Source organism: Tyto alba, unplaced genomic scaffold, assembly GCF_018691265.1.
Source record: "Tyto alba isolate M040663 unplaced genomic scaffold, T.alba_DEE_v4.0 Super-Scaffold_19, whole genome shotgun sequence".
Lineage (NCBI taxonomy): Eukaryota > Metazoa > Chordata > Aves > Strigiformes > Tytonidae > Tyto > Tyto alba.
Window position 1 is genome coordinate 5473529 of NW_024881281.1, and position 25089 is coordinate 5498617.

At 44.7% G+C, this 25089-nt stretch overlaps 1 protein-coding gene across 2 annotated transcripts in view; it reads left to right on the plus strand.

Annotated features, from left to right (window-relative positions):
* Nucleotides 1-25089, plus strand: part of SSH2 (slingshot protein phosphatase 2) — a 104750-nt gene that overhangs the window by 51922 nt on the left and 27739 nt on the right. For both annotated transcript variants that reach the window (XM_042791432.1, XM_033004797.2), the window contains 2 exons: nucleotides 16531-16634; nucleotides 21427-21491. In XM_042791432.1, coding sequence (XP_042647366.1) covers nucleotides 16531-16634; nucleotides 21427-21491 — 169 coding nt within the window. The remainder of the gene's footprint in view (nucleotides 1-16530; nucleotides 16635-21426; nucleotides 21492-25089) is intronic.

The window sequence follows — 25089 nt, forward strand, 5'->3', positions numbered from 1 at the left end:
GCAAAAGGTTAAAGGTAGCCACAAAATGTTCTTGCAGACTTGGCTTAGCAGCCTTTTGCTCTCTCACGTGTTCAGTTTTCTTTTAAGTGACAATCCTTCTTCTACATAGTGTGAAGAAACAACACTTTGTAAGAGGAAGTTACAGGCTGTGCAGGTAATTACAAACTGTATGCTAAATTACAACACTGGGTAATTTGGGCTTGTTGTATTGCCTCCTCCTCACTGCAACCTGTCTTTGTGCCCAGCTTGTCTTGGCCCTTGTCATCCCCCCCCGCTTTCATTTACCTTTATCATGTGGCCATGGCCTTTATGCTAGGAAATCTCATGACCATCTAATTTTAAATTATGCCAAGTGCCAAGTCAGGAATTTAGGTGTGTGGCTGCTCTTGCCATTGTTTGGAGAGCTGCTGATTTATTTATTTATCATATGTGAAACCTTACAACCTTTTTATCTGCTCACAGTGTTATTGCTGCCAAAAACCTTGACCGTTCAGCAATTAGACTGCAATCCTCCAAGCAGCGTGTGATTGGAAATCTTTAATTGCCTCTGTGCCATTGTAAGTGCTGTAGCTTTGTGAATATTTACCATTGTGTTGAGAGTCGATGATATTTAAGAGTTGAAGAGGAGATTTTTGGAAGCAGCTGCTCAAAAGACTGGGAGATCAGCAGAGTGATTCCAGTTACCGCTCTCAGCTTTAGTTGAAGTTGCCTTATGAGCTGCGGGTCACTCTGGTTGGAGGTACTTGAAATACGGAAACAAGTTGATGAGCTCTTCATCTCTCGTGGAGGCTGGTAGGATCAGTATGGACTGTAGCAGTTCTGTTTTCCATTTAAGTGTGCATTATGTGCTCAGGGTTTGTACGACTACAGGAGACAGCCTCGTGCTCCATCAAGGACGGGATGGGAATATGCAGGCGGGGGAACCTGACCCCTTCCCCTTCCTGCCCACCCCTCCGCGCAGCTGAGCTCATCCAGCACGGTCGATGGGCTTCCTGTTGACTGAGTGGAGTTGTCGGGGATTTCTCATCTTTTTTTATTTCTTTGCTGATTGCGATAACACAAATGCAACGCGTAAAAGGCCTCTTACTACCCACTGATTATTAAAAACTCTATGCAGATAAGTTGTGGCAATTGGCTAACAGTGGTATGGTGTGTGCTCTGAAGTTGATCATTAACTAAGTCAGGGCTGTATTGTTCGTAACTACTTTTCCTGTTTGGCTTTTCCTTTTATTCCCCTGGAAGCTATGGGTATTTGTCTCACCAGTCCTTCCTGGTGGGGGGTTGGAAGAGAGACAGAGATGGTTATCGGACGTAAAATCAAACCTTGAGCAGCAAACTCATGTTTCAAGGACAAACCTCCCACACACCATCACCCATTTTTAAGCAATATGTTTTATTTAGGAAGCCCGTGTTGCTGGGCTGCCTGGTTCATGTTTTAAAAGACTGTGAATGGTAGAGTTGCCTCTGAGATTCTGGGTTTTCTTGAAACTTCTGCAGAAGTTCCTGTCTCTGGAAATGCTTGGGATTTTTCTAAAGACTACAGAGCAGAAGGACCCCAATGCGATTATCAGCAGAAAAGGACCTTTTGGGGCCAGTGAATAGGCTGGCTGGGTTTTTTTTTTAGGACTGTACTTCCTTGTACCTTTATCACAGAGCCCCTGGCTAAAATACTACTTCATTGTTTCTTGAACAACTTCAGGCTAACTTTCTTGAAATGTTGATTCTAACTAGTGTTTGTGGGGTCAGAGAAAGTTTAAAATACTGCATCCTGTTCTGCGATAGGCTCTGAAGAGTTGCTGTCTCCTCTGCATCGATCTGACAAACAACATTTAAATTATCAGCCTTTATGGGCTTAAAACTAGTTCAGCAAATATTTTTTCTCCAGTGTAATGGATGTAATGTGTACAGAGCAAATCTGCAGCTTGAGTTTCCAGCCATGGTGTTTCGTAGCAGCTGGCTGAAGACTCTCTTTCCACAAACACATGGAGTAAATTTCACTCCTGTCATGAATTCTGAACGCTTGTGCTTTTGCTGAAGTATTCAGAAGACACCCCTTTGCTTTGCTGTGTGCACCTGGGCCAGAGCTTGAATTCAGCAGCTTGGAAAGTAACTGGAGACTGCAGCCACCTATTGCTGTGTTGTGTAGCATTAACCAAGTGTTTTGTGACACAGAGAAGCCATCTGGTTCAAGGACATCAGCCTACAGATGAGGGAGGCTGAAGAAAAGAAAAACCTGTAGAGGTGAATGACAAAATTCAGACATGCCCCAACATTCGCAAAGTCTGGGGGAGCGCAGGAATCCAGCCTGTGAGATCTCCATGTAGGGTCGGCACTTCTGGGCATTGGCGGCTTTTCAAATTTGGGCATTTCTAGGTATATTAAGGCTACAGACTCCTCATTCAGTGCATTTTCCTGTTTATCCAGTACTTATCTGGCCCTCATCAACATTGTATTCAGCCCTTTGGGGTCTCTGGGTTTATTTGTAATAAGCCATTTAAGAAGTATGCTTTTTTTCAAAACACCTTTGTTACAAGTAGGCTAAATCCACAGACTGCTGAACCATAAATGATTTAGTCCTTTCTTTTAAACAAATGATCTTTGTCACTTAGTAGTGAAGTCCTTAGTTTGTTCACACGCTTCTCACAATGGCTTAATGAGGGCCATATTGTCCCACCAGCCTGGGCTTTCTCCTGCCTGTAATCTCCTCAGTAACTCAGCAGTTCTGGGTTTGGTTCACTTCTGTTAAACTTCCAGCTTTTCACTGGAAAGGTGCAGATTTGTTACATCTGACTTTTGCGGTATGGCTCTCATGGAGTCACAGAGATGAATCGAAGTTCATCCCTTGGTTTGGGGCGGGTTGGGACCCCTGTCCCTGCCGAGGAGTGTTGGGGTGACTTGAGCTTAGATTGAAGTGTCTGTACACCAGTGTTACTTGTGCATAATGAACTGTGCTGTATTTCTTCTCTCTCTGTGCTTTGTTCACCAGTGTGAAGAGAATTAATTTGCTCATCTGAGCCTCTTGTTGCCCCACAGCCTCCTTTCCTGCAGCATCTAACGATGCATTGGAGTGGGCTGTTACCTCTGTCTTGTCTCAACCACCTCTAGCTCATCGAGCTGGTGGCCAGCGGATGAGCACGGGCACCCATATTCTGGGTGTGTTGCTGATGTTTCGTGAGAGACTCCAAACGGCAAGTGGGATTGGAGGAGGGTCACTGTGATTAGCAAATGATAAATTTGTCTTTGTCAGGTCATAATTTAAGGGGGGAACTTCATTTCCACAATGGTACAGATGGGAAAAGCTATCACTGGTCTTACCTTTGTCCTCTAAAACTTAGTCTGTTAGTCTTGTGCTTGCTTTCTGCAACTTGATGCTGGATTAAAATGAACCCAGAACTGTTTTTTCTTCTCCCCCCCCCCTTTTTTTTTTAAGGCTCATTGTGTGGTGATGTGTTGAAGAGTTTGTCACTGGCTTTTTTGTTGTTGTTATTGTTAGGGTTGTTTGTTTTTTTTTTTTTTTCCTTTATTTGCTTTGAAAAAGAGATGGAGAAATCAAAAAACAAATGCAAAGTGGAACAGCTGCATTCCTCTGTGTTGCAAAGACTGAAAGCGAGTTAGTCTAAATAAAAACAAACAATTTGTCAGCACCATTTCTAGCCCTCCTGTTGGTTTGCCACGATGAGAAAGTTGCAAGGAAGCAAATGGAGGAATATACATGTGCCTTGTTAACAAGCAAGGGTGACGAGCACAGAATAAACATCCATCCCAGAGCTCTCTGATAATACGTTCAGCGTGTGCGTGGGAGCGGGGCCGGTGCGTATTGCAAAGCTGTCCCTGTCAGTGCCAGGCTGGGGAAGCGAGCCGGGGAGCCCCTGTTTTGGGGAGCAGCATCTGCTCAGCAGGACATAGAGGAGATGGGGCAGGACATCACCGAGCTTCCCAGCACACCAGTGCAAAACATTGGCGCCGTCATAACGTTACTGACTTCTTTGTCCTTAGTTCCTTCAAGTACATCATGAAATGTTTTATGAGAGGCTCTCTAGCTTGAAATTAAGCAAATATCTGTTCTAGAGCCTTTTTAAAAGCCATTTAAGAGCCTTTTCCCTAAAGTACACTCTGTTCTTGTTAGAGACTTCTCTGGGTCTGTGATACTCAGCAGTGTTTAGTATTCCGTTGGTCTTTCTGCTTTATTGTGTGGTTTTTGAAGGGGTTTGCATGCTTCTAGGAAATACGAAGACCTGAGTTAACTGCTGGAAATTTGGCTGCCAAACTGCCTAAAGTGCTAATTCTGATGAAATTTAGCACCTGACTTTTCCAGGGATAAACACATCTGGAATCTCTACTCTTCGGAGTTCAAGCTCTTGTAAATTAAAACTGTATTTAATGTGTTTTCAATCTGAGTCTTAGCCAGCAAAATTTTGCAGGGTTTTTATGTTGAGTTAGAAACTCCTTAAAATGCATTTTGAAGTTAAGCACTGACATCTCCTTTAGCTGAAAATCACATTAAGGTGCTAAAAGAATAAATTAATTTGCAGCTGTACTGAGGAATTGCAAATGCAAAACTGCAGGGTGATGCTTCAAGATGATTCAGGTTGCTGTGTTTCCCTTTTATTTACATTTTTGTGACCAGGTATGAAGAGTAGATGGTTCAAATGGTACTGCTTCCCCACTTTTATTTAAACTATCTGTATAAAGACATTGCAATTCTTAGGAACAGTTTGAAGAAGTTCACTTGTCTGCTACTTAAAAATCTCCAGGTTCCTTTTGCCTCTTGGGCTGTCCTTCATTTCAGCCTTTATTTAAGTTGGGAGATGCTGCAGTGGTGGTAGACATCCCACAGTCTGTCAGCTTCTGTTTAAAGTGGCGTATGATGAGTGATTAATGGAAATTATTTCAGGAATAAAGGACTCCTGGTAAGCTGATCCCTATTCAGAGCGCCAAAAGAAAAAGCAGACTCACAAGGGATGTTGTCTCCAGGAAGAACTTGCTACATCCGTGAGGGGAAGAGTTGGATTGGAAAGTGATGCTGAGTCTGCATTTTGAAATGCATCATAATTATATCTCATGGTCTGATTTGGAGAGCTTTTCCTGATGGCTCCGGAGACTGTTTGTCACTTACACCAGCAAAATGTTGGAGTGCTTTTCTTGGCTTCTGCTGGGGTAGGTGTGCTCTGAACACCAGAGGAAAAGGTAGTGTGTCACCTGTGCTGGGGTGCAGGCTCTCTTAAAAGGCAGAGTTACCCCATTCCCCTCAGTCTTGGGTTGTTTAATCCAAAGTGATGCTGTATTTCATCTTTGGTTTGTAGATTCCAGTTGAATCTGATGTTTGTATTACCCTTGCTTATGCTAAGGACTGTCTTAAGTTTTGCCTTGGATTGAAGAAAAGACACAGAATCCATAAGCTATTTCAACTACAAAATGCTTCTGATTCTTTGTCTTTGTTTTCTCACTCCTAACTGATTGAAATTTCAAGTTATTATTTACAGCCACATTAAAGTTTGTGTTCTCTTAATTGCAGCTTTGCTATTCCATAAAATGAAGTCACTGCCATGTTTGCAAGGGTGAGCAGATCAATGGCCCGGTTACGGGCTGTATCAGCACAACAGGTAAAGCTCCCTGTGACTTCCAATTTCAAATCAAAACATATTGAAAGAAATCTGGCACGTGGCTGTTCTCTCTGAAATGGTTCACAAACCATCTCACATTGCTGGTTACCACTGACTGTCCTTTTTGCTAAGCTAAAGGGACAGTCAGTCTTAACTTGATTTTACTGTTCCTGCTGGAAACTGTCATTTAGGGTTCAAATAACCTCGTGCTGGGGAGGATGCAATAAGAATGAGCGAAAATTGAAAATGCTGAGTGCTGCAGAAGTTAAAATACCGAACAAATAACTTCCTTCTATTTTTTTTACGAGTCAAATCCAACAGCCTCTTGATGATTTTTGATGCTTTTGGTAAACAAGCATCTGCTTCTTTTTAGTACAGAGGAAAAGAATTATCATTCAGCATTGATTTCTTTGTGTGGAGACAGAGTGGTCCTTGTTTTGGTGCTCTATTTACAGGGGTCCATTAATGTATTTACTGAGGGCAGGCAAGGAGAACCAGGCTGTGATCAGAGCCAGGCTGCTTCCCCAGCACAATTCCTCCGTGCCATGCCCCGCTCCGGGCGTCGGGGCAGTTGCAGAGCCGAGCCCTGGCACAGTGCTGCTTCACAGGGCGGCAGGACCTCTGCTCCCCAGCTGACCGTGGCCACGCTCGGTGCCGGCCACTTCCACCATAACCAGCAAAAGACGCGATGGGAGCAACGTCCTCCTCGAGCTGCCCGCATCTGGGCTGTGGCTGCTCTGCTCTTCCCAAGTCTGCCAGGCTGGGCTTGTCCTCGGAGGAGCTGTGGCTGTTGGGGAGGGTGCAGGGGTGTGTTGGGTGCACAGGGTACCCCGATTTGAGCGGGTGCCAAGGGTGCCTGCCAGCTCCTGGTCAGACTGTCCCCATCTCGGGGAGGCGGCCAGCGCTGGCGGTGATTCAGGCAAGTCAGGGGTCTCCTTCCATCTCTAAAGTCCTGGGCATACTTCGTCTAAATATAGGTGCCCCTGGACTTGGCTGCTGCGGGGAGGGACAGTATGTTGACCTTAGTGTGTCTCCTGTGACTTGTGTTACAGTCGTATTTAAAGCAGAGGGGTCGGTCTTGCGGGGCACTGCCAGGCAGGCCAAACATGGTCAGGTCTGTGACAGCGATGAATCCTGCATGTGCCGGGGGAACAATAAAAATCAGTTATAAAATATCCTGTCTTAAACACAGTGGGGAGAGACCTTTCAGACTTGCTGGTTGGTAACTGTTTGAGGATGTGTCAGCTATCATTTAAGGTTTAAAAGGAAATGTGCTGTGTGTGAAGGCAACACTTTCAAATTCTGGTGGCAGAGATTATTGTGTGGTTTGAAGATGATCAACATGGACTGTGTTAATTCTGAGAGGAAAAAAGATAAGTACATGTCAATCAGAGGGGTGTTCTTCCTGAAGATAACTAATCAAAAATCTGGGGTTTTTATTCTGATCCTTGATGCAATAGATTATCCTCATGAAGTTTTCTCATGTTGATTAAAGTGTTTTTAAGAATATATATGTAAAAGCATTTTGTTCATGCCACAGCAGCTGGCTCATTTTGGACAGACTGAGCTGGTAGGAGTGCGGCACGTGGTGGTAAAGCATTGCGGTATGTCTCTTGGGTATAACTGTCCTGCTGCGTGAACCCGGTGGTATGCATTAAAGTCCGTGGATATTTAAATAGTATACAGCCCAAGAAGAATGCTGTGTCGGACTTTAATCTGGGAATGTCTTGACTTGGAGACCTGGAAGCCTTTGGGGACTATCATGTAAAACAAATTCCTTTCACGGTCTTGCTTCCGGTCTGGATCTCTTGCTTTAAAAAGTGCACAGAATCAAATTTCTTCTGTAAACACCAAGTGCCCAGATTTCTTAATAAGTATCCTAATTGTGTTAGCTGCCCCCTTTCTAGTGTGTGAACTGCCGTGCTCGGACTGTAGAAAAGATGATTTTGTGCATATCTTCAGTCTCGAATTCCAGAGCATGTCAGAGCTTTGTTTGCACAACTTGTTTTGCTGTTGTGTTTTTGTAATATTTTTCTTTTTCTCTGGGTGGATTCTCTGAAGCCAGCTTGGAAGCTGAATATGGGCCACCCAGCATGTGGCTTGTTGGGACTCCCTTAGTGTTGTACAGCAAGGTAGACAGTCGGTAAAGTTTTTTGCTGTTTGTGCTGCGTGAAAAACGAGTACATTTTGGGGTGTGATAGCTTGCATCCATCCTTGCATAACTCGTCTTCATTGCTATGGTGAATCATACAGCCTGCGCCCAAGTTTGTATTCCTTGAAATAAACTATTACCTGACAATCTGCTGCTTTTCGGTGACGGTGGCAGCGTGGTGACTCGGCACATCTCGCTCGCCCCGGAGTTGCCCAAGCTGGGCACGGGGACGTTTGCTCGCTTTCCCAGCCGCGGCGCTGAGGCTGCTGAGCTCTGGCAGGGAGCAGTGCAGCCGGGCTCACAGCGAGGTGACGCGGGCAAGGTTGTGTGTGTGTGTTACTCTACGAGCACACGTTCAGCAGCGGCCCCAGGAAACGTCATATGGAGCTGTCGGCAGCAGGCATGGCTGTGCAGACGGGTGGGAAGGCAGCGCTGAGCTCCCAGCGGTTGCTCTGCTGGGCGGACTGGTGAGGAGGCAGCTGGTGCCTGTGCGAGGGGTCTGCCTTACTTTACCTTTGATTTAGGAGTTTGTAAGTTGTTGAGCTGGTTCTTTTGTAGGCCAGGGGTACACAAGGGGAACAGAAAACCCACATGGACTTTGACTTCTATCAGAAATTATAAAATGTTGTATTCTGGAGTCCAGCTTAAAACCCAGTCTGCTTTCCTGCACCTGTAACAAACAAATCCCAGCCCTGCCTGTGAGGGAATGCATTTGATGGGAGTCCAGAGGTCGGCTTGCCACTGCAGAGTGAGGTTCAGGGCATCAGGAGGCAGAGGAATGCTGCAGGTGGTTGTCATCGTCATCAGCACAGTGCAGACCCATTGCAGCTGCGTGGGCTGAAAACTTTGGCTGCAAACAGCAGCTCCCCTTGCTGGCAGCAAGGCTTCTCTGGCAGGAATGAGTTTCTCAACCCAGAGCTGTCATCTTCTGTGCTGTCTCCAAAGGATGCCACTGCTCTTGCCAGCGTACGCAGGCTGCCCAAGCTGCTTTTGTCTTTAAAAGTTTGCAGAATGGTTTCTGGAGCTCAATTCAAATGATCCCAGTGGCAGAGGAGCACTGATGGCATGTGTGCGTGATGGTTTTTCCATCAGTGGGCTTGACCTGTAAACCGTTAATTCAGTAAGCTATTGGGCATCAACACTCCCTACAGCCTTGTTTGATGAACTGAGGCTTGTTGGATCCCACCTCTGAAACTGTGTCAGTGAGTATCATTTTGTGCACCTGAGGTGGTTGCTTTTCACTTGCAGACACAACCATTCTCATCAGTGCTCCCTTTTGCAAGTTTATACCCTCTCTGAATTTACCATAAATTGTCTCGTCGCTGCGAGCAAGTAAAAGGAATGCCTTTAGAGTTGCAATGCATTTAGAGTTCACACCCATCATCCTCACCTTTGGGTATCTTCTAGCAAACTGTAAGTTTTTCTTGCTTAAGCTCAGCTTCAGCAAATGGCCATATCAGAGACCAAAGCAAGGGAGAAGATGACTTGGCTATGATGAGAAGGGGTTTGTAGATAAGTTTGTACAAACAAGTTACCACTGGCATTGCAGATCTTTCTGTGGTTATGCCTGTCTGTGTCATTGCAGCTGAATTCTGTCTCCAGGGAGCCCCACCTTGGAGCAGAGGAAGTGCCTGTAGACAGTTCTTTAAAAGAAGGAGAAAAAAAAAAAAAAAAAGACACAAATGCAGATGTTGCTAAACTTGCAGTTTGCGTCAAACATCTCAGAAGGAGTTGGGTTCCCACGCTTTGTTTGGTTTTCTCCTTGTGCCGTTTCTTAAGTTGCAAAAGTGCTGAGTGGTAAGAGATCGCCTTTCTTGGACAACCACTTCCCCTTTATCTCCCTGCCCTCGATGTTGTCACCTCTGTTGACAGTGTTACAGAGCCCTTTTCGGTAAGTCATTGCCCTTGTTTTGTTCTGCTCTGGGTTTGTTGCTATTTTGGATATCAGAGAAGCCTAGACTTGTCTCTGTGTGTTGCCAGCTGACCCTGTTAATACAAATGTCACTGTAGAGCAATCCTGAGTTATCCTTGCCTTTTCCATTTCCCTGTTGTTGTGGTGGCTTTTTGTTTACTGGGTTTGGGGTTTTGTGTTTGTTTGTTTGTTTGTTTGTTTTTAGTTACTGACTGGTACTACTTCCCTCTACACAGCCCTGAGATCTGGCCTCTGTGTGAAGAGAATCAATTGCCTTCATCACTTGCCTAGGAGCAAAGGCTTAAACTGGAAGCCAAACATTCCTCTCCTCTATATAATTCATTAATACTGTTGGCAGTTATTAAACCAGGTGCTTTAAAAAGTAAGCAAGGGAAATAGGGATGTTGCTTATTGAAAATCAAACTACAGTGAGGGTGGAAGGGTTAGGCGCTTCTCTAGGGAGCAGTGCCAGAGGTGCGTGATGCTCTTGTCCAGTGGTTTGATGGGGAAATGCCCTTGACTGCCAGGCTGCACATCCTTCTAGCTGCGTACCCAGCCACCATTGCACCCTTGGCTGGGGGACTGATGCTTTATTTATCAGGATTTTTCTTGTGGCCAGGTAAAGTGAGGGAGAGGCTGGTGGCAAGAGCCGGTCCCGGAGGAACTGATACTGTGCCGCAGGCCTGCTTCCAGAGGAAGGGAAACAGCCAGATTGGGGAGGGAAGTGGCTTGAGGTGCTGAGCAAAACAGCAGGCTGCTTGGCCTGCCCTCCTGTAACTTTTCCCACACCAGGCACAGCAAGCTGCAGTTGAAATTGCTGCTCTTGCAGGTTTTCTGGCATGATACGAGAGCTTACTCTCATGTCCCTGGCTGCCCTCCCTCCACGCCTGGCTCCAGCGGCCTCAGGAATGAGCTAAATATTGATGCCTGCTACGCCACTCTTGCCAGTGTCTGAATTTTGGTCTGTTTTCTTGGTTTTATTCAGCCTATGGATTAAAGGAGGATGGTAGAGCTGAGCTGGCAGCAGATAAGATGTGCAATGCAGAGATGTGCACTCCCCCCCTGCAGCACACTCCGGCTGCTTGTGTTAGAACAAAATGTCAGGGGGCTCTTGAGCAAGCGACCTGGCTTCAAACCCAGAGAAAGGAGCTGGGCATGCAAGATTTTTTTTTCACTTCCTAGTAGACACCCTTCTGCAGTGTGCCTCTTTAGCTGCTAGCTCTTCAGACAGGGGCTGCCTTTCACTGCACACGTGAGCTGCGTTTGGTAGAGCAGGCTCCCAGCCGAAATCCCCAGTGCTTTAGTACAGATGCGTGCATTGACACTTCCCATTTTCAGGGCTTGGGCTGCTGAATGTTCCCAGTTAGTCAACACCAGGGTTAACTTGTTTCATTCCTTACTGTTGGACTTGTCTGCCCGCTTTAGGTCAGTGTTTCTGCTTTTCTTTTGTTTGCCTTTGGTCTAACAGGCTGCTGGAGGGGAAGGGTACATCCTGCAGACGGGTTGGGAACTCGGAGCCTTTCCTGGTGGTGCACAGTCCTGCCAGGCAGCTTCTTTTGTTTGCAAAGCTTGTGCTGGGTGGCGGTTGTGTCCCAAGAGATGCCCTTTAGGAAAACCTCCTTTTGCTCAGGAGTAGGAAGCCTCCGTGGTTACTGCACAACGCGCTTGTCTGGAGCTGGGCTTGGCATTGAAATCCCAGCGCGGCCTCCCGGTGCTGAGCTGTAGCTTTCTGAACTATGTTAGGATGCTGTTTCAGAGCACTTTTCTGTAGGGTTCTGGTTAATAAATACCCAAGCCTGACAGAGAAATGATATTTGTGTTTCTGTAAATAATACAGGTAACAAATGTTTATTCAAGTGATAAGTATCTTGAAATCTTCATTTCCACTATCCCATTGCTTTTTAATCTCCCCCTTTCTCCTAAGGATGAGGAGGAATGGGATGGGAGGATGCAGCCTCCCTGCAGTGCCTGTGCTGCTGCCCATGTGTGCCGCGGGCACGGCTGGCGAGGAGGTGACAGGAGCTGTCCCATTCCTGGGCGCTGTGCGGGGGGACATGGTGGGAGAACTTCTCCTGCTGAACCTTGCAGGGGATGGTGCGAGCTGTGTTGGTTGTGCTACTTGGCAGGTGCCTGATTAAGGGCTGGGCTGGACGGGACAGGGCCTGCTGTAAAGGAGCTGCTCCAATGAGAGGAGTTAACTGGAAAGTCATCCTCAGGCTCACAATAACTTAAATTAAGTGTTTATTAGGATAAAACATTGCCAGAAGCTGTTCAGGTGCTTTTTCACTTTGCTTCTGAAAAGGTTTTCTCTCAATTCTGTATGAAATAGTTTCTAAAGACGACGAGAAGATTCCTTTTCAAGTGTTTTACGTTGAGGACTGAGAATTTTTCACTGAAAACTGAGTGGTGTAGACTCACCTACCTCGTGGCTGGTGGTGCAGCACTGGACAAGCAGCTCCCAGGCCAAGCAACCCCTTAGGTGGAAGGTGTCATAAGGGGGGGGCCGTGGCAAAGTGTCAGATGGTTCATGTTATCACATTGCTTTGGCATAGTCCATAGACGAGTAACACTTTCTCTTTTGTATCTGTAAAACAGTTTATCTGGTGTTTGTGCTTGCAATTTATGGACAGAGCTGTGCAGCATAACAGCTGGGAAGGCATTTGCTATTTGTTTGCCATCTGTAAGTTTTATGTGGGTCCCAAATTTTGTAGCATAACGAGAATTTAGTATGAGCTGGCCAGTATTTTCGTTGTGCACAAGGAGCTCAGCCACTGGGCAGTAAGTCAGGGAGCACGGCAATCGCTTCTGTTCCGTGCTGTTACTGATGTTTAGAAACTGGGTCTTCTCAGAGGAATATCTGTGCTTTTTGTGCAGAAGGCTTGAAATAGTTTTGAATATGTGCCTTGTATAATTTCTACAAAATCTTCTCTGCCTGCGAGAAAAATAGGTGCAAGTAGTAATTTCTGTAGGAGTTGCTTAAGTCTTCTGCTTATGTTGGTTCTCTTCCCAGTGAGCAATGAATTACAAATAGCACATCACTGGTGGCCCCAAGATTGCTCCTTCACTTCAGAGGTGAACGGGCTAAGCTTTGAACAGAAGCTTTTTTTTTTCCACAGCTGTAGTGGTAAGGGTTGCTTACAGCTATAATAACTCTTTCATAGATATGTCCCAAGTAAGTCTTCTCCACGAGAAAGCCACTGTGTAGTACAGAGGACTGGTGACGAGCCTGGTGTGCTGATAAAATACAACTCAGCTTTGTTACCTCTGCCAAGTTGGCTCCATGTCTTCTGTCCTGGACTCAACTTCTCCCTTAACCACATTTAGTGTCTTTTAATACCCGGTCCATTTCCAGGAGTGTTTCAAAGAGCACTGAAGCTCCAGCAGGCTTTGGCAAACCAGATTTAATGAAGTATTTCAAAGCCTGGGTTATGCTTGGGGGCCATTGAACTGTCAGTAGGGAAAATCAATAATGGATGGTAGCATGGCTCTGCTGTTATGGTGAGCACAGTCCCACATTGTGAGAGTTGTTTTGAGCCTCTGATTGCTATTTTCACACTCATCTTTTCTACTTTTTGTGTATCTGAAGCATCTCAGAGTGGGGCCTGCTGTTATCATCCAACAGGAGGAATCCCCTCTCCTTATGTATCAGGGGCAGTTATCCAAAGGTGATCTTGCCTTGCAATATGATGCTTTTGGGAAAGATCATGGCTAGGGCTATCCCATGGACCCAAATGGAGCATCCAGCCATGAGTGGTACAGGGGACATCAGGGCAGTGATTGCTTTTTTTTTGTCCCTATAGTGCATCACAGGCACCAAAATCAGCATCTCTTCAAAGAATGATGTTAAGCTTCACTGGTAGTTATTGTTACAGCTGTTGGGACTTTCCTATAAACTTCTTCCCTTTCCTTCCAAGATTTTCTTTACTGCTTGAATCTCAGAGCAAGGGCTTGGTTGTGCGTTTGTTTATTATGTGGCGCTTTTTTTTTTTAATTTTTGTTAGGGTGCTGTGATGGATACTGATGTGTTGTGTGTTTGGTGTTAGGAGTTCAGGGCAGGTGATGCCAAGAGTGCTGATCGTGTGCCGTGCCCTCGTCCACACAGTGAGTTTCCCCGGAGCTGTAACTGGGAGAAGGACAGGGCTCTCGTCTCTGCTGATCTCTTTTCCCAGCAGTGCTGGTGGCCATCTCCTGCCCTTGCTCCTACCTGCTTGACCTCCCCGTTCTACAAGAATGATCTGCTTTGCCACATTCTTCAGCTGTTCCAACCCTTTGCATGAGAAATTACATTCCCTTTCCCTAGTTTTACCAAGTCAAACTAGTTGCATGTGGCTAATGGCCCAAAACAGAGCTCTCTGTGGGCTTAGGAGGGAAGGTGGAATCCTGGAAACATGTACCTGATGGGAATCTCTTTAGTTCTGCCCATGTTTCCTTTTCAGCAGAGCCCTGGTGATAAGAGAAAGTGATGGTAGCAAGGTTTTTAACTTCCCAACCCTCTAGCTACATGCTGTTTTATCCACTAAAAATAGTTGCTAATTCAACCTTCTGGGGAAACCTCAGGCACAGGCTAAAGGATTGCTAATATTAGTTGTTGGCTTTGCTGATAAAATTAGCTATGTGAAAACTGGCTGTGACTGCGGAATTCTTTCTCCTCCTGTGCAGCTCAACATTCAGTTTGCCTCAGCGGTGAGATTGTAAAGGGAGGAGAAGGAGAGAATGCCTTCTTGCTCTTTCTGCATTGCTGTCTTGTTTCCTGAAGAGGCTCAGCAAAGCACGACGTGCTCTCTTGCCCCCCTCCTGTTGTGGGCGCTAGTCTGAAAGCAGAAGTGTCTGGATTAAAACATGTTCAAGCTAAGTGAGGGAGAAATATATATATATATTTTTAATTACTATTATTTACTGTTTTTAAAGTTAGTGGCTTCAGCATAACTCAGTGTTTCTCTAGTTCATGTTTTGAGAAACTGTAGCTTGAGGGCTTTCAGAGGATCTCCTTGTCACCAAAAGCTAGAAAGGCTCAGTCAAAAATTTTAATATCAGAAGAGTCTGAGGAAACGTTTGTGCTCAGTGTGCCCAATTAATTTTTTTTTTTTTTCTTTTTTAAACTTCAGCATAGATGAAGATCTCTGATCCATATTAATTTGGGAGAAGTAATTTTTCCTTTTTAGAATTCTGGTTTTATTGAAACACCCAGTGCATGTTTGACATCTGGTTTAATTTTAGAAAATAGTCCTGGGAGAAACTTTGTCAACAGGGAGAATTGCTGGAGTTATGACAGACAGTGCATAACACTGGGATGTGCTACAGGCTTAAAAAAGGTCTTTCTGAGTGTGTGCATCTGCTTTGCTGGAGGTCAGAAAATTTGATTTTTATTGATATCCGTACCAGGAAAATGGAGAGGTGCCCAGAAATGTGCTTGAGGTTAGGGGGAAATCCAGATTTAACACAAGTTTTTATATTTATTGTAGCTATAAAAAAGGTAGTCGGTAAAGCCTATTGCTAAAGCAGTCAACCTCAAATCATGAAACTAGAAGATCACAGGCTTATGCCATGCTGTGTCCTGGTTCTTGGTCATGTTTGATTCCTCCGTGATGCTGTTTTCAGTCGTGTTTAAGTGTATGCCTGCCTTTGAGTAGCTACTGAACTGTGTCCCTGGAGTAGGCAGTTAGCCTTCACTTGTTTGGCAGAGCAGAAGTAGCCGTGAAGGGGGAGACTTGGCACGTTCTAGTGTTCACCTGCATTTTGTAACATGGAATTTTTCAAATATATGGTGGGGGTTTTTACTCTTATTATTTCCCGGTCCTCATCTCTTAAAGGAAGGGAATAAATAATTAGTTTTGGTATTTGTTTAAGCAGAGAAAGGAACTAAGAAGTTCCTAGTCTCTTGTTCAGTTGTAGAGAGCAAGCCAACATCTTTTTCAAGGCACGGAGCTGCTGGGATGCGCGATGCCAGGGACTCTCCCATCCTGTCTTATCACAGTCATCAACCATCCTGTTGACTGTATTATTGTTTCTGGCTTTCTTCAAAGCCTGTATGACTACCTTATCAATTCTGAGAAAAGCAGGAAGCCTTAGCTATGCAATAGGATGGTGTAATTGTAAAATCTGTAGTGTGTCTTACTTCTTCCATGAGCCACAGCATCTCTAAGAAAACTACTGGAAGATGTGCTTAAAATATCAGCTGTTCCACAGAACTTGAGTGCTCTTTATTGCCCCTTCCTACAAGCTTCTCTCCTCGTGTGACTTCAGAAGGGGCAAAATTAAGGCAGCAGGTGATGTCTGAATTGAACAGCATTACAGTTTTGCTTGTAATTTATAAGTCTTTGAGAGTTAATTGTCATACGACTCATAGACAGTAGTTTCATGATTTCTTAATCTGTTATGTACACTAATTTTCTGTTGGCTAACTGCTGAAGGGAGACATTTGTTTCTGCAGGGCATTATCTGTGTCTGAACCACAAAGCACATGGTTAACAGAGTCCGTAATTATAGAGATGCGTGGGCTTGCTGTATTAATCGCCATTTAGAAATGTGGATCTCTCATCTTGACTTTCAAACTGAAAATACAGCCATAGGTTAATCCTCTCTGCCTGCTCAGGTTCCACCTCTGCAGGCAGAGTGGCACCAAGCATGTGTTCTGCTTTTCAATGTTTCTCTGTTTGTGTTGTTCTCAGTTATGCTTTGAATATTTTCAGTAGTTAAATGGTGGGGGAATTTCTTTACCAACAAAGTCATTTGGTCTAAATCACATCCTTGCAAAAGAACAGAGCACACATTCAGTGCCTCGAATCTCTCTCGTTCCATTGCTTTTCTCCTTTTGAAGACAATACAGAGTTTTCCTTATTCACTGTTTGTCTCTTCCCTCGCAGCATCAGCGAAAGCTTCCTCACTGTGAAAGGTGCAGCTCTCTTCCTGCCACGAGGAAATGGGTCGTCTACTCCCAGGATCAGTCACAGGCGCAACAAGCATGCAGGTAATGTGTTGCATCCAACTGCTGAGGCTTGTCTGCTCACTCCTGTTTCCAAGTTGCCTTTCTTGGGTTTGTTCTTACCAGATGACACACATTTCTTTTCACAGCAGGTGTGTATTAAAGCTAGACCTGCCAGTCTCAAGACTGCAATATTTAATGCTGGTAGAAAAAAAAAGGTTTCAGTACTCTCTTGCTTATCCTGCAAAATCAAATAAATGAGTGACATCAGGGCAACAATCACGACATCACAGAGAACTAAGAAAAACTGCCCCCTACAATATCATCCTGTAATTTTTGTATGAGAGAGGGGCTGGAGAATTGCCATCAAAACCTTCATGCACTGCGCTTGGAAACTTGAGGTTATGATATGGGCTGAGTGATTGTTCTTTCTGATCTGAAAGTAGCCGGTTGTGATGGAGGAGAGGGAGGAGACTTACCTCTACGTAGAAGTGAAGAAACCTCTGAGCAAAGTCAGTGTGACTTTGCACATGTGTGAGCAGAGTGAATAATACGAAGTCAGTCATAATTCCACACCCTGTATCTGATGAAAGCTTGATTTGTGTTTTTGCTTTGACTCTTTGTTTGAAAAGTCAGTCTGAATAATGAAACTCAAACATTTCAGGGTAGGTTGTTTTTCATTACGTGTATGGTGCTTATTCATTGATGATGTTTTACAGGGATCAGATAGTATGGGGTTTTTCCCTTCCATTAAACAATCAGCAGGAAAAAACAACATTGAGACCTTCAGACTTTTTCATATTGGACAGAGACAGAAACAGAGAGTCTAGAGTCAACATTCTTTGCCAAAAAGTGACCACCCAAATGGTGATTTGATTTAGTGCCAGATGTAGATTTCTTTGTACTTTGATACCATCAGACTGTCATCCAGCTCTACATCTGGCAGACTGGTCCACCTCAAAAATCTGCTTGCAAACATCATTATAGAAAGACTTTAAGTCAAAAGACAATTACATACTTCCCTTCAGACCTAGTACAAGCAGTAACCAAATTGGTTTGAGTGAGATGCATTAATTACCAGTTGTCAAAAGAAAATAAATTGTTCTGAAACTTAATTCAAAGCTGGCCTTTCTGCTTGAAACTGAAGTGAAATCCTGTTCAGCATGCAAGTAGCAGTCTTTTAAAAGTTTATCTTGACCTGTCTTGGTTCTTAACCTCTCCAAAGTCCTCTGCATAATAGAAGCCCAGGTCAGTTGCAGTCTTGGCTTTACCTCCAGAGGAGACCAGCTGCATGGTTTTCCTTGTGAACCTGTGCAAGGCAGCACAAACAGCTTTTGAGTCTCTCTTGTTGCCTCATCTACTTGCTACAGCTGACTTGCATGAGATCTGGAGACGCTGGTGGAAAATAGTCATTCGTCTAATCAGCCCAGAGCTTTTAGAAGCCAGCTTGCCAAGAAAGCAAATCTGGTGTGTTATAATTGCTTACAGCAAGATGTTTTGTATTGAAGAGGCTGGCTTTCCAAAGGGGTGGGATTTTAGTTCTTAGAAGACTTTATTCCTGTCTCTTCAACTTACGGGGTAAGATTTAATGAGGCATCAGTCCTTGTCCTTTCCTCAGTTTCCCTGCTTGTCAAGTGATGTGAATGCTGTAGTATTTTTTTTATGGTGCTTGGAGATTTCACTGGAAGGAGACCTTTGTGTGAGTGTGTACCATATTTCTTTTCTGTGAACTTTTCTAACGTACAGTATATGCCAGCAGACCAGGACTCTCAGGAAGGTGACACCACTGATTCCCTTAGTAAAACATCTGTGCCACCAAAATTAAAACAGTGATGTAGAGAGGGTGGCTCTGAGAGGCAAACTAGCCATTGGCGGTGAGCTGGCAGAGTGTGTGGCAAAGAAAACTGTCTCCTTTCTTGGACTCTGATAATCCATGCTCAACTTTCATTCCTCTGTGTGTCATGACTTATCTCTGGCACACAAAATTAGAAGGGGGGTGGAGAGCAGACATAACTTTACAGAATGAAATTGCTGCCTATGGATGCAGTAGTATTCCAGGTGGCTACAAGAACATTTGCTAGGAGGGTTGACTAACCTTCCTGACCTGCCTTTCTAATTCATCAGAGGTGCTGGAATCCAGCATAAAGAGTAAATGCGTAACGGGAAATAATTAATGCTCACACCCATTTCTTTAATGGTATCATCTCAAGCAATGGAAGTCCCTAGCTGGCAGATTGACCAGATACGGTACCAGCTGTCCGTGCTCCTCTCCCTGGGGGGGCCTGCTCCCCGTGCCACCCAGCAAACGGCTGTGTTCTGTAGGCTGGTGGGCTTGCTTTTGCACTCCAACACCACTGGAGGAGGCCGGAAAAGGATGTAACTTCCCTGGGGCTTCTGCCATCTCTGGGATACTGTAAATCACAGTTTAAGATCCCACCCAAGCTGATGCTTTGCACCTAGCCTGCCAGCTCAAATGAAACAAAAGTGTCTGCTCCTTGCTGGACAATGTGATAGGAAGCAGCAGTCATGCCATGAATGCCAGCAAAGCAACAGCTCTTCACAGGGCAGGATGTGATATCTTTGTGCTGATTCTGGCATGTTAAAATCTTTCCTTTACTTTTTCTTAATCCAGGAAGCTTACAAAATGCCTGTGGGTTCAGGGCTGAAAATGCTGCAAGGCTATTAAAGCTGGACAAGGAAGCAAAGCTTTACTTTCTAGCTGTGGAGCTCCCAAGGCTGTCAGGGCAGGCTGGGGAACGGAGGAGAGCAATAAACTTTCTGAGAATGAGAGATAATGGAGCTCCTTGACTGAGCCTTGCAGAAAGGGTTCTCTTAGAAACTTCCTCTCTATTTTTAAGTATTGAGATAATCCAGTAGTCCTGGTGATGTTTTTTAAGCTTTGGAAACTTCAGCTCTTAAACTGGTTCCTGATGGTGAATTACTGGCAGCAGTAGGTGGGAACTGTTACGTTTTGGAGAGGGAGAAACTGAGGTGAAGTATCTTTAATTTCTAGCTGCCTAAGACATGTGAACGCCTCATGAGTCAAATACTTGCTGGGCTCTTCCAGGCTGCAGGCAGAAGATGCCACGTGAAGCAGAGGGACCTTTGCCAGTTGAGTCAACAGTTCTTGATGATTCCCACCACACTAGGAGCTGAAACTTGGTGGAAGTGAGCAGCATTGTCAGGATTTGGCACTGGTGTTGACGTGGGGAAATCCTGTCTCCCACTGCACCCCTGGGAGGACAAGCATCCGATGGATGAGCTGGCCTTTCCTGTGTTACCCATCTCCCTAAATAATTGCTTTTTAGGGGGAGGTATGTGCCAGCCACTCCAGTGCTGGGAACAATGTCCTTGGTCAGGAAGTACCTTCAGGTGCCTGTGAGCACTGATACTTTGTATGTGACTTCCCCAGCACTGTAGAGTGCCTCAGTTTTTCCCACCCCCAGTTAAAAATGCAGTCCCAGGGCATTGACTCATTCTCCATCTGGTGAAATGAGTTTCGAGGAGGAAGGAAGAGGAGAGCAGGGGATGCCATGTCCTGCATAGCCCACTCCACACAAGCTTGCCTCTGTCCTATCAAGAGAGAAGCTGCAGCAGCCCTTCAGCCCTGCTGTTCCACCAGCTATAAAAATAATTTGAAAACTAGGTACCATGCTTTCACTGGGCAGTATTTCCTTTCTTCCCTTTTCTTTTTGTGGCAATTCTGGATGCTGCTTCACATCTGAGGTTTCCTTATTTCTGAAAGTCTGTGCGATAGCATGGATTCTAGCACCACTAGTGAATTAGAAAGGGAGATAAGGAAGATTAGTCAACCTTCCCAGAAAATACTCTCATAGCCACTTGTGCTGAATATTTGCTCCAACATTCGTGCTCTTCCCTGCTGTGTTGCCTAATCTCAGCTTTCTGTCTGGGTGGGAGAGGGTGGAAGAGGAAAGGCTCCTCTTTTTGCCATTCTGTGCCACCCACCTGGCAGCCTTGCACTCTTCTTTCTGGGAATGCAGATTAATTCTCCAGGTAACGCTTGAAAAAACAGCCCCTTGCTGGTGGTGTTATTGCTTACTGACATTCATAAGGTAATGTGCTTGCTTAGCAAGGAAACTCTTGGCTCTATGGGCCAGGGAGTAGTGCTGAGGAGTCAGTGCAGTGGTACCAGCAGAAACATATCTCACTTGTCTTTACGGTGCTTGATGCTTTAAGAACCTGGGACACTCAGCTCTTTTCAAGAAGTCTTTAAAGTTACTGTGTGGCTCTGATTTTTTTTTTTTTTTTTTTCCTTTTGGTTTTCCTCAGCCTTACCAGTGAAAGTGTAGGAAGCATTTTCTAGAAAAAACTGCAGGTGTTTGGTTTTTCGGGTGGCAATTCTTACCCACTTTTGGGTGGGGTTGATACATAAGCATATGTGGGCATGTGTTACTCTAAGATGGGAGTAAAACTCACTTCAGAGGGGACACCTTTGTCTAGATAGTAGTTCTGCACTAATTAAGAGAAGTGGCAGATTCCTGCTTTGAAGCACGTGAGATTGTGAACCATGGAGTGGGGTCCATTTCTACCTAGTTTGCCTTGTCTTTTAATGGAACAAAGTACTGAAACTGTTTGTTTTAAAAAGATAACAGGATTTAGCAGGAGAGAGCCTGGTAAGACAGGAACAGGTGAGCACACAGAGCAAAGAGCAGCTGACTAAGAGATGGAGTTTTGTCATGTCTGAGTAGGTGGAAGTGACAACGCTCATGGTGATGTGTCAGGTTTCTTGGTGGATATTTGCTCTGGCTGGATAGCCAGAAACTTGCACCTGATTTAAAACTATTTTTGCGCATTTACCTTTCCCTCTTGCCTGCAGGGGATCTCCAGCAACACCTGCAGGCCATGTTCATCCTGCTCCGCCCGGAAGACAACATCAGACTGGTAGGTTGGCTTTTTGCTTATCTGCTGTTAACAAATATAAAGGTTAAGTTCCACTTGACAAATAGACCTGTGTAATTCATGAAAGCGGTGGTGTGTGTATGTGTGAGCGGTTTCATCGGCAGGTCTGGGGAGTCGTCTTTGCAACCACAATGGTAGAAAAACAGTTAATTATGAAAGGCCTGCTTATTTAGTTGTTCAGTGAGACAAATGAATGGCTAGAAGACAGCCTTTGTCTGAACCAAATACTGAGTACTTATTCTCTCAAAAAGTACGGTAATAATTGCCAGAGAAGCTGGGTAAATTTGCTTGGTGTCCTATTTAAATCAAGCGTAGGTGACTTATGTCCGACCAGCGCGAACACCTGCCCTTTCACATTCAGTTGTGTTCCTCACTCTCCTAACTTGTTGCATCCCAAAAAGCCATGGCTTATCGGGAAGGAGCATGTAGGATCCCCATGTAACTATGCACCTATATTGAACCTTGCCTATCTGCTTTTCTCAGTTGATGCCTCCTATAATAATGTAATGAAAATTAGGCATTGCTGTTTGTAGCATTAATATGCCGTCCTGAAGACCTCCAGAAGCCAAAGAAGAGCAGTGAGGAATTGGTTGAGGACATGTTGAAGTGCTCTGCAAGGTCAGGCGTGACTGCAGTGTATCTGTATCTCATCACTCAGTAGCCTAAAGTTTCTTTTCTGTGTTGTCTTGGTGCATCTTAGCAACGTATGCCCAAAGTAGGACTGCCAGCATCAGAAGTGTTATTCTGGCACCTCTGGTTTGCTGAATTCTCCTGAGCTGTGCTGGAGCTAGACTGATTGTATAACTAGGAAACAGCAAAGATTACTATGGAATGCTTTAACTTTAAAAATGACCACGAAAAATAATTTGCCATAAGCAATCTTTGTAAGCAGACTAAAGAATCTGCTCCTAAACTTTGTCAGGCTCACCTTGCTGTCACTAAAATTTCAGTGAAAGTGATGGGAATGGGGGTTCTCGGTGCTTTTCCAAATCTGAGCCAGGGTTAGAACATTGGAAGCTATTGAACAAGTCATTGTTCAGCAATATCACTAGCTACATTGTGTGATTTGGGACAAATTAGCCTTAACAGCTGAATAAGGACTTTGTGGGCTGAGACATAAACCCTTTTGTTTGGAGCTACATTTGGAATGCTGAAATCTTGCATGAGGTTAAGTTCGATAGTCTACTTGAATTTAATTGATTCTTGATGAACGAAGAGTGTGCAGAGCTGCAATAGACTCTCTCATAAAATAGTAGATACAAATGAGATTTGAAATACAAACAGTACTGAGAGAAATGCATTCTCTTCTTGTGTTGGCTGCTGTCATTCAGAGGGCAGACTTCACAGCTCAGAGGGCAGCAGAGGAATCTAATCCTCTATAAACCTACACTTAAAATTTCAAACAACTCTTGTTTCTGTTGGAGCTATTGGCAGAGTTTTTTAGCCTTCCATGAGAACAGGATTAGAGTGATGGTACCAGTGTGAGATCAGCAGGAAGGAGGAAAATGAATTAAGAGTACAAACTGATTGAACGTATTCCTGTAGTTTAGCAGGGAGGAGACTTGTTCACTTACATGTGTTCAATAATAAAAGAAGACTTCAGAATATTGGTGCGTTTTTTGTCTTCAAACATCCCAATGAAAAATATGTTCTTGTATGGAATACCTACTATCATGTGGCATGAAAAAGATTAAAGGTCAGTATGAACTTACCTCTTGGAACATGCGGTTCATAAGGGCTGGTAAAATACCACATCATACTTCTGATGAAACAAGAATGCAGCAGAAGATAAAGTTGGCTTGTGTTTAGGTGACCATAAAACTAAAGAAAACATTGCTGGCCTTGAAAGGACTACAGGCTTGTCCATGAACAGACTATAAATAACCTTCCCAAATTGAGGAGAAAGGTAGCTCTATGTAGATGAGCTGTTGAGAAGAAACTTTCCATCTTAATCACAGTCCCTGAAGCTAGGCCATCCTCCCTTGACTGACTGAGATTTCAACTATCTTCCTTTAAAAGGCATCAGACCACTTGGGGTGCTTCTGCTGTCAGGTGAGCATACGAACGAGTGCTTAATGAAAAGGTTAGAGACTAATTTGTGATTTGATGGGCATGTTGGAGCTCTAATAGTAACCTTTGAGGTTGGCTGGTTTACAATGTCAGGTTTGCTGTTTTCTTACTCTAGTAAATTTAGCAAAACACATTATCTGCCCAAATCATGGTTCTTCGTTTTGTGGTAAGGGTGTTAGTGTTGAATCTAGAGAGCCACAGTAAGCCATGACCTTTTTTCTCTTAATTGGCCCCCTGAAAATCCACACCACTGACTTGAAGCTACGTGACCTTTGGTCACTGCTTGTCTAGCCCTGTTCTAAATGGTCTTGCATTAAGACCACACTTCTCATTACTGCTAGCCAAATTGGTTTAGCAAAGTAAGTTAGATTATGTTAATCCTCTTGCTGCTGGACTGTCCTCAAGAGGTGCAAAACAGAACTCGTGTGTGGATGCCCTGGACACAGGGCAGCGGTTGTCTGCCTGCTCCCATCTTAGGCAAGTGTATGTTTCTGTTTGAGGTTTGATTCCTAATGTAGATAATGACTTTAACCACCAAGACCTTGGGTGATTGCTTGCTCTTCTAGGTTGAAGAGCACCCCTTCTGTTTTGCTACAAGTGGTTAGTTGTAGAAACAGTGTCTTTGGCAGAATTCATACCTTGAAGGACTGACCACCTTGATCCTCCGTGTTTGCAAAGGAATCCCAGTGACTCGAGGAGCAAGAAAGAAGGAAAATAAGGCTGGTTTTAGCATGACTTATCCTAAAGAGATGGGGTGGGGCACAGCCTCTCTGCTGTACAGAGCACGTCTGCTGGCATCAGCATTTGGGTAGTTTCTGTTAGTCTTCAGTCCCATTGGACGAGTCTAGAAGACACAGTCAACACAATCTCCTGCCTGCTCTTGCTATTCCGCCTCCATCACTAGAGCTGCTGCTCCCTGCATCGCCACTGGGAAGCTTTCCCTGCCACTCTCAGCGTAGTCTCCTGCGATAGAGCACTCCAGTGAAATAGCAAGCTTTGTTTTAGCTGCTGTGCGCTGTTTCAGCCTTTGTTGTAGACTCTGCCACATCTTGTGGCCGAGACTTACTGGCTAGTGGACAGGTAAGTTGTGAGAAGGTCGGAGAGGGCTTCCTCTAAGCTAGGAGGTGCCATTCTGGCTTCAAGACCAAGTCAGAAAGAACTAAGGAGTGTATGGGGAAGAGCAGCCTGATCCTGAGAGATCCTACACAGCAGTTATTATGTGAGCTATTTTTTTTGTAAGGATAAAATAACTGTTTAAACTGAGTTCTCTAAGCCATGAACTCCCGTGGGCCACCAAGAAGTGTCTGCACAAGCAGTGGCTCGGGGGGGCTGCTGGTGTTTGAGGAATTCAGGTTCAACTTGCAAAGAGTATCAGACACCTCTTCGAGCTTCAACTGTTGGGCCATGAGGGATTTGGCAACCAGGTCCCATTGCAGCAGGCAGATGTCTGTCTGCAGCATGGGGCAAGGCTGGGCTGTGAGAGCTCCTTCTTGCCTGTGTTTGCTCTCTG